Source organism: Pavona decussata, unplaced genomic scaffold (assembly GCF_977016875.1).
Source record: "Pavona decussata unplaced genomic scaffold, jaPavDecu1.1 SCAFFOLD_58, whole genome shotgun sequence".
Lineage (NCBI taxonomy): Eukaryota > Metazoa > Cnidaria > Anthozoa > Scleractinia > Agariciidae > Pavona > Pavona decussata.
This window is the reverse complement of record NW_028145480.1, coordinates 3,283,604-3,295,698: the sequence shown is the minus strand read 5'-3', so window position 1 is coordinate 3,295,698 and position 12,095 is coordinate 3,283,604. Positions and strand designations below refer to the sequence as shown.

Genomic DNA, 12,095 nt, shown 5'->3' with positions numbered 1-12,095 from the left:
GCAACAAGTCGTGATCAAATCACCCAGAAATCACCGTAAAATTGCAGTGGAAATAACTTTTTGTTTACATTATACAGTCAACTCCCTTTATTGCGGACACCCTCAGGATCGCGAGTTAGTGTCCTTAATTAATATCGAGAGTCCGTCATGATAGCGGGAATTTATTTCAGTCAAACGTCTGTAATTTAATTTTCGCCGAGGATTTAGCTGCTGTCCGTACCGTATTGTCAAGGTGTCCGTAATAGGAAGGTGTCCGCAAGGCGAGAGTTGACTGTAGTTTACTCCAAAATTCGCATGTGTGAACGACCCATTTATCACGCACGGATCAAAAAGGAAGCACTATTTTTAACGAAGAATAATTTCAGTTGTCCCAATATAATTTGCCACTTGAAATGGGCGAACACAAGTCGTTATCATCGCGCATCACTTCCGGCTTAGTCTACATTTTCCAACAAAAGTAAAATCGCTAGAAAGACAGAGAGCCATGTCAACTAAAAACGTACGGATAGGGAAGAACGTAAAATATAACACAGGCAGCGGAAAAAGTCTGTAAGGTATTTACGCACGAGTTGGCAATTTCATAAAAGGAACACGCAAGCGCAGTGCACGAATGATTCAAAACGCAAGAAAGCATATCATAAGTAAACATGTTTGTCCGCGCCAACCGAAAACATTTAAAGACTTTCATCACCATTGTTTCCACGTTCGTGCACGCCCACATAATTTGTTCTCGAAGCAAATCGATCTGCTTCTCCGAATATTTTCATGAACATTTAGCTTCCGCAACAAACGGTGCGTGAGCGGAAACTTTTAAAACAGCAATATTTCCGCCAAGTTGTTTCCTCGGCGGTTTGTGCAGGCCTTGACCCGAATGCGCTTATAATTGCATTTGCTCTTCCCACTTCACACAATCTCGCTGTCCTTGTATTGCTCGACGGAAAATACAAATATTTTCAATAATTTTCACAGACAGGCCCGTATTGCCGAAGCTTTATTTTGCGATGCCGAAGAAAATTTAGTGCTCGAAGGCTTTACATTTTGTAAAATTATGGCCTTCCTTTTTTGGTATTCAAGAAAAAATCAACAGGCTTAAAAATAATGTCAACACGACAATGAAACGTCGTGCATTTTGCCCAATTATCATTCTCCAATTTCACAATTTTTTCTTCAGATTTCTTACAAAAACTGGCGAGAATCAGAGGGCTATCATTGTAGCCGGCTCGTGTAGCCAGAAAGTACGGCTTCGTTAAGTCTGAAAATGGTTAGAACGCAACAAGAATGAAAGACTTCCTTCATTTTATGACCGGCTACTTTCCTTGTGGAGTTTGCTTTACCAAAGCTACATTGACAGCCCTGGAGCCAAGGCTCGCGCATTTCAGTGACGAGTACTACAAGCCACCCACCTTGCCGGTGAATCCTAACAGCATCCAACATTTCTGCGGACCTGAGCTGTGTCCTCACCAGCGGTACATTCATGGAGATCTCTTTCCCAGTCCTACCCCCGAATGAGGCATCACTGCTGTCCAGCTGGCCAGCGGTATCTACGGGCAGGATACAGCGCACGAAACTGACCTTCGTCTTTCGGATGGCATCTAAAATGGTGTCCTGTGACAAGAAAAAAAAATCCGTATAAGGGGTACCGTATCAGCACTCGCTACCTGGTTAGCCTAGTTGGTTGAGCACCAGACTGTGGAGCGGTAGGCCTGGGTTCGATTCCAGGCCGGACCAACACTCGGTGTCTTTAAATAACTGAGAAGAAAGTGCTGCCTTTGCTCTGACATCTGCAAATGATTACTCACAGTACTTTCACCTAATCTGACTCTGTGGGACGTAAAAGAACCACTAGGGAAGTAACAAATCTCTAGCAGTGACCACCGCTAGTGTCCATCTCAAATTCACATTCACACACAGGCAGCATTCATAACTCATTACTTCATTAATTGTAAACTACGCCACAACAAAACTGGCAAAGTCCCCCACACAGCACTGTAAATTATCCCTGAAAAGCCCAGCGGGGAGTGGATAATAAGATATTCGATTTGAACTTTTCGCGTTTACTGCTGGGGTATTTCCCAGACCACCTTACGGCATTGTCGTGTACGCTTTTACGCTTGTTTTGGACAACCTTTGTCGAAACAGCTGTATACTCCATGGATGTGATACATGTACCTCAGGGGAGGCGTTAACCGTTACAGATGGCGATGAAATTCTCACAACTTGACTACGAGAGACCAACAATCAACTCACCACTTGGTATATCAGCTGCAGGCAGTGCGAGTTCTTTTTGATTGCTGTGGGCGTGTTAAGCGTCTTTTTTAGGCTACGAGATCGAGTGACGCCATCAGCAGCCGAACGATGTCGCGAAAACATTTCTTTGAGGTGGGATCTGAAAGGAAACAATGCACCTAAGAATCACCTTTTGAATTTCACAGCTAATATGTACGCTAACTTTTGCTGTGGTCAGCTCTCTGACGGTGGCAAACGGAAAATTATCGATGTTCACGTTGAAGGTAGCGGGATTTTCTGCAACTTACAACTACAGCAGAATCGACAATCGATATAGGAGAAGATCGGGCAAAATGAGGCCCGTCTGCGCATTTTTAAAGCGTTTTCGCCAACCCCCTCCCCCCCCCCCCCCCCCAAGCCGATTTCGCTGATCGTTTCCAAATGACAACTTTCGAAAACGCTGCAAAGTGCAGACTTGTGTACGCCGGTGGGTCCTTCATCTTTCCAAGCAAAATTGAAAAGAAAGAAGAAAGAAAGCCAATGGGACAAGGGAGAGACGTCTGAGAGCGCAACAATTTCCAAGGCGCTGGCACTTTTATCAATCGTCGTGGTAGTGGGAAACAAAGTTTCGCGATGTTAACGGCAAACGTTTAGAGTCTTAGCCGACAGGAATCGTAACCATGGACGTTTAAGGTACCAACTGAATGTTTACACGTACCACTCGGCTTAGGGGACTCGAAGTAAGGTCAAGGGTTGGCCGGGGTTTGCCACATATAGCTTAGGTTCAAATGTGAAGCAACTCCTACCAGCATGCGCGGAGAATAACTAGGAATGCATCCGCACAGAACATCAAATGTTCAGTGCGCTGGAAACAAGGATGAAACGAATACAGGAAGTTGCGCTTGTCGTACATGGACGTCACTCTTCACAAGATGGAAACAAACTGCACGACTATACAACTTACTTCGAGGACTCTGCCAGGATTAGGTGTGCTTGTTTGACCGCGGAATGTTCGCGGGCGACCTTGAGCCAGCCTCGTGCATTGTAGAGAATAGGTAAGCTGCCTTGACAATGGTTGATGTAGAATGTGTCTTTGAGCGATCCCTGCTTGACCCATGTGTCCTCTGTAAGGATGTAAAAAGCAAAAAGCGTTATCTTATCAAAAGTGATGTTTGCAGGACAGCAGGTAAGACGTTAGGTGTTAACTAGAATAGAGACAATGATCACAATCATGGGCGCAGACTTTTTAAAGAACTTTCCAAAATGGCAGAAGATATACAAACTACAACAATGACAAATAGATAAGGGGAAACTACGGTCCTGTATCGGTGGGGAGTAGAAACGAATGTTTGGTTTATCAACAGAGTTGATAACTAAAGGTAAATTGGTCACCGTAAAGAGATTTGAGTGCTGACGTTTCGAGCGTTAGCCCTTCGTCAGAGCAAACCCAAACAACAACGTTCAGTCAGATTTTCAAATAGTCGAAAAACTTATTTGTATTGATGGGAACATTAAAATGATGGTCCGGTTTAAGCCTGGTTCCCACTTGTGCGATAAGCACAAGCATAAGCTTGCGACGTTCCAACATGTGAAACAAGCACAAGAAAATAAGGCATACGCAAGCGCAGTAACGTTGGAGGAGATCTGGAAACTGATTCAAGATGGCGGAATCACCTTACTTGTGCTTGTGCTTGTGCTTACCTCACGCCAGTTCCAACTTGTGAAATAAGCACAAGCGTGAGATGAGCACAAGCATAAGGAATGGAAAACGTTTCTTTTCCTTGCACTTATGCTTGTGCTTAACTCACGCTGATTTCATGCCGTTCCCACACGATTTTTCTTATGCTTATGCTTGTGCTTATCTCACAGGTGGGAACCGGGCTTAACTCTACTTGTGCACGAAAACAAGTATCATTCATCTTTGGCTGTAGATAGCTAGGATGGAAATGAATTGCAACTTGAAAAAATAGTTTTTCTTGTTTAATTCGAGAAATTGCTTATAACTGATTATAGTTAATTTTTCCTCGAGCAAATCAATTCACATTTTCCTTTCGGTGCCCAAAGAACAATTTCAAGTAAGAGAAGAGCTTCTTTGTTAAATATTTGAAAAGTTTTGACCAACATGCAGCAAAATCTCCGTGACAGTGCCCCTTTTAATTTTCCTTCTTAATGGTTGGCAAGGTGACGTGAGACCCAACTGAACACTGCTTGATGTGATGATGTCCACAATGCATAAACACTACACTTACTCTCATTACAGTGATGCACGTAAAGCCGTGCCAGAAAACTGCTGTCGTTCGCTCCTGGGAAGATGGATTCTTCGTCCAAGATCCACAGTAAGCCCTTCTGTTCACTCTTCAGGTCTAAAGTCGAACCTCTTGTCTAAAGAAACAAGAAACACAACCGAGCAAGTTCATTTTGACATCACAGGCACCGATTGCTGTAAACCGCAATACACAATGGGCCAGTTATTTAAACAGAGTCTAACTCAAGCCCCGGCTTGAGAAGTGGGCTTTCAAATCTGTTTGTAAGTGGTTTATTTTAAGTAGATAAATAGTTTCCTAGTCTGGGATGCAAGCCTTCTTGTTACCGTCAGCAGCAGACAACGTTTAAATACGACTGCTTTCAAAATTGAAAATGGCTTAGAACGTGGTTTTGCTAAACACCGTCTAATTTATCTTTTAACAACTGACCCAATATGTTTTACAGGGTTTCCCCTGACGCTGAATCGGTCTAGAAACATGAAAACGAAACACAAAAACAGAAAAATGAACGCGTCCTATGCCATGAAGATGTTTTGGTCTTCGACAGCTCGAAAGAATCCCGCTTGTTTGTTTGTATGTTTGAAAACGAAAACAGACTTTTGAATCGTCTACCGTTTAAAGCTGCTTATTTTTTCACTTCCTCTCCAGTCGGATAACGATATTGTTATTGATTTGTAACGAGTTAACAACAAGCGAAACCTCAGTTTACTGAAATTGGCGTTGTTTTCAGTACACAGTGTATATACGTCGTCCGTAGTCAACAGATATCCTGTGAGATATATAATTTCATGTGTCTAGGAGAAAAATGGCAAAATAAAGATCGTCTCCAGCTTTTCTGCAGTAAAACTGTGCTTTGTTATCAATGTGTTGAATAATAAAACAATTATCCTGCTCAATCTTTCGGAATATCCCCTAATTGTAGCCAACTCGGCCTACGGCCGCGTCGGCTAGGTATCAGGCGACATTCCACGTGATTTCGCAGAATAATTGTTAAATGTATGCATGTGACGAGCAACTGATAATGTATATATACGTACCACTCCCTGAGCGGCTTTGTCAAATACAGAAACAACAGGATCAGGAGAAGTGGACACACTTTCAAAACTGCATTCTATGTTTTCCTGTAAATTAAAGGTTCTCTCATCAGTTTTTATACAGAGGGAAACGAAAAGATGTACAGGACGGTTCTAGCTTGTGAGTATGTGGAGTATTTCTTTGGTATTTACTATACAATACAGACTTTATTGACACTCCCCAAAGGTTGGGCTTTTCAGTGACAATTATTAACAAGTTATTTATCGACAAGTTTATTAATTCATTATTCTTATATTTATTGACAAGTAGTACTTTCATATGGGACTGTTCTTTTCTCCTGTTTGTTTGTTTGTTTGTTTTCTTCATGCTGAACAAACAGTTCTAAGTTTTGTCTCTGTGGGTGAAACCCTAAGTGCGACCATTCAAATAAAAGCTGCTGAGCATTACTTTCCCGTTTCTCATTATGAATATCTCGGCAAAATGAAATTTGGTACTTTCATCAAGTTTCGAACTTTTCTTTTTGGAAGTGAACGGTTAAAAAAAACGTAAAATGAAAGCAATTATTTTGAACCTGTGAATATCGTTCCATCTGAGAAGCAAAGACTGTGTCGTGGAAGAACTTCTGGAGTCTCTCGTGCTCATAGTTGTGGCACAAATCACCAAACAAAGCTCCGTCATTCTTGCCTAGTGATGCTGGGTTTTGAAAGCCAGGGGGGTCCAGCACGTGCATTGATGTAACGCTCCTCACATTGCATTGGAGAGACCTTGAATGTGAATGAAAAAACATTACACACGCGTTCTAGACCGGCTTTCACTTGAGTGTATTAAAACCGAAACCAAAGTAATTGCCCATTTCCGAGTTGCTGTCAACCTCGCTATGAAAGCTAGGCTAAGTGCAACACTTTTCATATGAAAATTAGTTTTGTTTGCATATGAATGAAAACTCATTTTCATAACAAAAGCTTTGCACTTAGCCTCGCTTTCATAATGAGGTTCAAGGGAACTCGGAAATGGTCTATTGCTCTGACCATTCACAACAGACGTAAACAGCACAATGAACCAATCAGAATTCTAAGCAAATACATGTGACCGTCGTCAAGCACGGGAAAACGCGTGCCAGCAAGGCACCACTGGTTTTGAAAGTTTGGTTCATCAACAGAGTTGATAACTAAAGGTAAATTGGCCACTGCAAAGAGATTCGAGCTCTGACGTTTCAACGTTCTGCCCAGGAGTAAAGCGCTGCTAACTGCTCGTTGATGGGATGGTAGAATGTCACAAGGAACCCACAAAATTGTGTCATGTTTCACTAACCATTAAATTCCTGGTTAGACAGAGAAAAAGCGTAACGTTTAAGGCAAACGGTAAACGTCAGATTCCCGTTTAAATCTTCTCCAAAGATTTAGTAATAATATGAAAATCATGCAAAATAATTCTCAAGTCTGGCTAATGCGAAACTACCCGAGGTAGAAACGTGTACCGTAAATGCTCGAATTAGGGCCCGGAGCGCTTATTTAATTTTCTGGGTCGAGAGGGGGGCGCTTATTTCGTTTTTCAAATTTCAGCCTCAGACTCATATTGTCTTTATTTCAAGTAAACACGAACCAAACAAAAAGTAAAAAAAATGAAACGAATCTGTAAGGAGAAACACAAATCTGTGTGTTACACTTAAATGGTCTAAGATTTGTACTGTTGCATGGTCTATTCATTAAAGAAGTCTGTGCTGCATACCGTATATTATTTGATTTTTTCCCTTGGGGAGGGGTGGGGGGCGCTTATTTGAAGGGGGCGTTAATTCGAACATCTACGGTAACTACTGTCAAGTAATGTATGGAATTCATGGTCACGTGGTCATGTCTCCCGTTCCAGTACAGCTTGCCGTAAACACGATGCTTAGTCTCTCTAATATGGAGTTAAGCCTCTAGTCTACAGAAGAAAACAAGAAGACATGTTGCAGAGAACCCACAACAATCCAAACATTCTATGTGTCCCTATCACCTTTCAAGGACCATTATACACCTGGGTGAAGACAGACAAATGGTAGGGTTTATTCAGGAGCTGTGGTATTGTGGAATTACCGAAAACAAATACATGTGCTGATGCATCTTTTCTACGGAATTTTCAATAAAATGACAGTTGGATATTAGACAAAAAAGTACAGGGTAATATTTTATAATAAATTGTGAGCCACAGCATGCAAAAAAAATACGGCAAATCTAAGAGTACTTTCCTTTTCCCAGGACTGGCCGGCCGGCCGGTCTGTAAGTCGAAAGCGAATTTTGAAGGGATGATACTGCAAAATCTTGGGGGGAAAATCACTCCGAAAATGGTACGTGCTATTTTGAAAAAATTAAAAGGACAAAGATAAAACTTATCCTTCAAATTGGTGACACAGCGGCAAAATGAGTGCGCATGCTCGTCACACGTGAGCAATCTTACGTGGCGAAATGGCGGCATTTTTAAAATTCCCATTCTTTGTTGTCGTTTCGCGGGGATAAGCCCAGATCAAAATAGATAAGGTTGCCGCTTTTAGAAAAGGTTCCTTCGAACTTCCTCCATCACATATCTTATTCAACAAAAAAAATATTGTGTTTGAATTTGGCGACTGAAGTAGAGCATTGATAATCGATTCTCGCTTGAATCACAAATCCTCGGAGCATGTGCACTCATTTTTCCGCCGTGTCCAAATTGGTTCATTCCGTTTGAGAACTGAACAGCCTGGCCGGCCAGTTATGACAAACAAAAAAGCGCCCTCAGTAAAAACGAAAAAACAACCTAAAACTCGACATACAGTAAATTCGTTAGTTACCCCCACCCCTCCTACCCCCGCCGGGCCCTGACTTTCAACTACACCGCAGCACTTACCTGTTAATGAACCTAACCAGAGCAGCAAATGCTTCCTGATACAGCCCCATGGCAAACCCTTCCAGTGCCTCAATGTACTGCAGTGCTGTAGCTTTCGCTTGCCTCTCAGGGGTGTTTTCTGCAGAGCTCGATGGACTCACACTAGCTGGGCTTTTAGACTGACTCGAGCGACGCATTCTTATTGTGAACTGGTTGATAATTGGAGGAGCAAAGATGATTTCTGAGATTTCTTCTGGAGTTGCACCAAGGACTGCGGCAGCTCTCTGGACTGCAGCAGGGTTAGCAAACAGAGGCTTGTTGTCTGCACCTTCAAAAAAAATAATGGGAAAATAAATAAGGTAAGGTAGAGTTTGCCACATAATACAACGGTGAAGAAACTTTATATCATCTGCCATATCTTTCAAAAGCTGAACCTTATGCATAAATTGTTAGAATTTATCTTCCACATACAGTGTAACAAGGCTTGTGATTGGCTGAAGGTCTGGAACCTGTGCATTAAACTTGTATGCACACAAACGGATTGATAAATGTGGCTAGACATAATTGATAAAAAGTATTGTTTGATCTAGCCGTTACTCCAAGGTCTATTAAATTAAGAACACTCTCTAAATCAACTTGTTGCACCAAAGTCGACCTTAATTATTATAAATTTAGTACACACAGGCTGTGTAACACACATAAGAGGTATGGCATCTGAGTTACATCTGAACCACAATAATATTATTGCAAACAAAAATCTACAAGACACTATACAGAAAGAGCACAAGCCCCCCAAAACTAAATACATGTTTTTGCTTGAAGCACTCAAAGTTTTGCACTGTCAACTTTGCTGTGGGGGAGAGGGGGTGTAAGGTGCCTAGGTGTCACAATATTTTTGCCTAAGATCACAGGACGAAGGAGATAACTAGCTGCTTAGCTAGTAGTATTGTTTGCTTGAGAAGCAAAAAATGAAGGGCAGAGCTGTGAAGAAGAAACATGCAATCTGCCAGGCTAACCTCATCATTCCCCTCTTTCTTCCCTGAACAGCCCTACAAGCATTTCCATTGTCATGGCAAACAGAAAAAATAATGGCAATGCACACAGCAACATTGCTCAAACTCTGACAGAGAATTTGAAATTAACTTTTACCGTTACAGCTTGGATTTTTATTGCCGTAACAGATCAATAATTTGCGTGCTTACCTACAGAAATCCCAGCACAGCCAAGGTGACAAATAGCAGCTAGTATTGCCCAGATTCCTTTGGCCTCCTCTTCAGAAATACCCAACATTTGAAGAGCAAATTCTATTTCAGTCCACTTCTCTGAAAGCATCTGGTTATCTGGTGACTGCAAAGAGAGAGAGAAATATTTACTCACATTTAAAGTTTGTTTCTGTTAATGCCTATGTCGCAAATGGAGGTTGGGTGCTCAGGAGCCAGGGGCTGGTACCGCAAACCCAAACCCAGGTAGGTAGAACACCCCATAAGCCTGCCCTACCCACAACCCAGCCACGGGCCCCGCCCGCAACCCAGCCCCAACCCTAGCACCCGTCACACTGAGACTAGAAGCTCAGAGGAAAAATAATAAGTATAAAAGACAAAGAACTAACCCTAACCAACCCTCTAACACTAACACCAATCCCAAATAATAACAACCTAACACTACCGGGAGGAAAGGGAGGGAAAGAAAAACCCAACAAAACGCGAAAAACTAACCACGCCACGAAAAACGCTGAGTAGAGTAAAATTCCGAGCACGTGCAAAGGAGCACGCCTAAACTGCAAAAGTATACTGCTGGCCACGCAACTGCCCGCAGACCTGACCCAGGCCCAAACAGTTATGTAACAACAAACACCCAAATGCTAATGTGCCACCAGTGCCCAAACTATACCCCAACAAACGCTAATGCCACGCTGCGCCACAAGGGAGCAAACTTGCTCCAAGTTGTTAACTAAGTTAAATTACAATTAACCCTATTATACTCATACTCTAGAACATCCAAAATGAAAACCTGAGACTACAAGCATCCTAAGTTTTATTTTTGGGTCATTATTAACGAAACACTGGCAAATCAAACATACACAGACAAATTACATTAAATTCCCCCTCCCACTCCCTTCAAGTTTCAAGCCACTCTAAAAATAGCTTATGAAGTTGATCTTATGAAGGCTGATTGGTGAGATTTTCAATTAAAGTATGTGAGTACATATATATGTCATAGCTTACTGCACCTTTGGATCAAAAGACAACATGAACTCATTTGCTTCAATCATCTTGGTATCCAGCTGTAGTTCGTTTCTGTTGAACACAAAATGCATAATCATTAACAACACTCTGGTTGAGGGACCAATAAAAATAATTTCAAAATTAAATGCATTCAACGTAGAAAGAACACATTCCTAATTGTGTTTGGAGTCAAGATTGTATGGGACAATGAATGGATCTTGGGACGCCTATCTGGCAACCCCTCCAGATTTTGCAGCCTAGGCAGATGACATCATCACCAACTTGGGATCGAGATCATTGAATGCACTCCCTAATCTTTGATTATTACTAGTATTAACTATATTTAAGTGTCAAAGTATTTAGCACTGTAGTGCTAATTGGGGACACTGTAAATGACTGACCCAAATAAAAAATTATGTCAACTGAACATAATATTTGCTTAAAATCCCAACTGGCCGGAGGAAGACCAATTAGCTATTAACTCATTCTCTCATTAACTCAATTAGCTCATTTGCAAATGAGACTACCATGAAAACAAATCCAAGTGGTCAGAGTCGGACTTGAACTCCAGGCCTCTGGATACAAGTCTGGGGCTTTAACCACTACATGTAGGCCACGCTGCCTCTTACTTTGAATAAACTACTGATTACATTGTTTACCTAAGTTTGATGTTACATCCAGCTAACAGATAATGGAATATTTTGAATGTACTCTCTCCTTCTGACTGTCTCACCACTTTGGATTTTTCCAAGAGGAAGGTCTAAAAAGAAATAAAATAATATTATTATACAATCATGTACTTTGCTTTCGATTCCTAGAAAATTACAAAGTAAATTAAAGGGGACAGTCCCAGACAAAGTATGAAGATTCCAATATTATTGAATTTCCATTTGATACATGTATAATTCACAAAGTACATTGTACACAAGTTTTATGCCTTCAGATATAAAACAAAACAATTTTGGAAATTGTTGGATCATCTTTGGAAATCCTGGTAATCGTTATGATGACAAAAATCTCACACATTTGACTCTGGAAAAGCTGGAAGATCAGCAGTCTGCTGAGATGACAGCTGTTTTGGCTGATTACCCTTGATGAACCTTTATGTTACATGTACAGCTGTACATGTAATCTTGACAACTGTAGATTCATTTTACTCACAAAACAACATCTTTATTACAGGTGTGGAGCTCAATGCAACATGTAGATCAAAACTAATCGAAGGGGTACATTGAATAACGCCCTGTGTGACTTTTGATGTAAGGCTAAATTCTCCTTTTGTTTCACAAGTGAATATAAGGCAATTTGGAAGGAGAATCTAGTAACTTACCAGAAGTCACTTAGGGCTTTTTTCCAGGCACCCATTCAGTGTCACTGACAGCTCTTAGTCCCTACTAACCTCCCTCACAGACCCTTGCTTGCGGCATGTCTATTCCGGGGGTGAGGGGTGGGGGTGAGGGGTGGGGGTGAGGGGTAGGGGGTGGGGGTGAGGGGCGGGGGGGTG

The 12,095-nt window shown here is 41.7% G+C and overlaps 1 protein-coding gene across 2 annotated transcripts in view; it reads right to left on the bottom strand.

Moving 5' to 3' along the window:
• The window catches only part of LOC146479708 (unconventional myosin-XVIIIa-like), a 54,108-nt gene that overhangs the window by 31,592 nt on the left and 10,421 nt on the right, over positions 1–12,095 (bottom strand). For both annotated transcript variants that reach the window (XR_014864871.1, XM_085110541.1), the window contains exons 6-15: positions 11,251–11,351; positions 10,597–10,663; positions 9,569–9,713; positions 8,388–8,694; positions 6,097–6,289; positions 5,528–5,611; positions 4,476–4,608; positions 3,191–3,350; positions 2,248–2,386; positions 1,404–1,605 (exon numbers count right to left, since the gene is read on the bottom strand). Coding sequence is in view for 1 of the 2 variants with exons in the window: in XM_085110541.1 (XP_084966667.1) it covers positions 1,404–1,605; positions 2,248–2,386; positions 3,191–3,350; positions 4,476–4,608; positions 5,528–5,611; positions 6,097–6,289; positions 8,388–8,694; positions 9,569–9,713; positions 10,597–10,663; positions 11,251–11,351 (1,531 nt within the window). In the remaining variant the exon portion in view is untranslated. The remainder of the gene's footprint in view (positions 1–1,403; positions 1,606–2,247; positions 2,387–3,190; positions 3,351–4,475; positions 4,609–5,527; positions 5,612–6,096; positions 6,290–8,387; positions 8,695–9,568; positions 9,714–10,596; positions 10,664–11,250; positions 11,352–12,095) is intronic.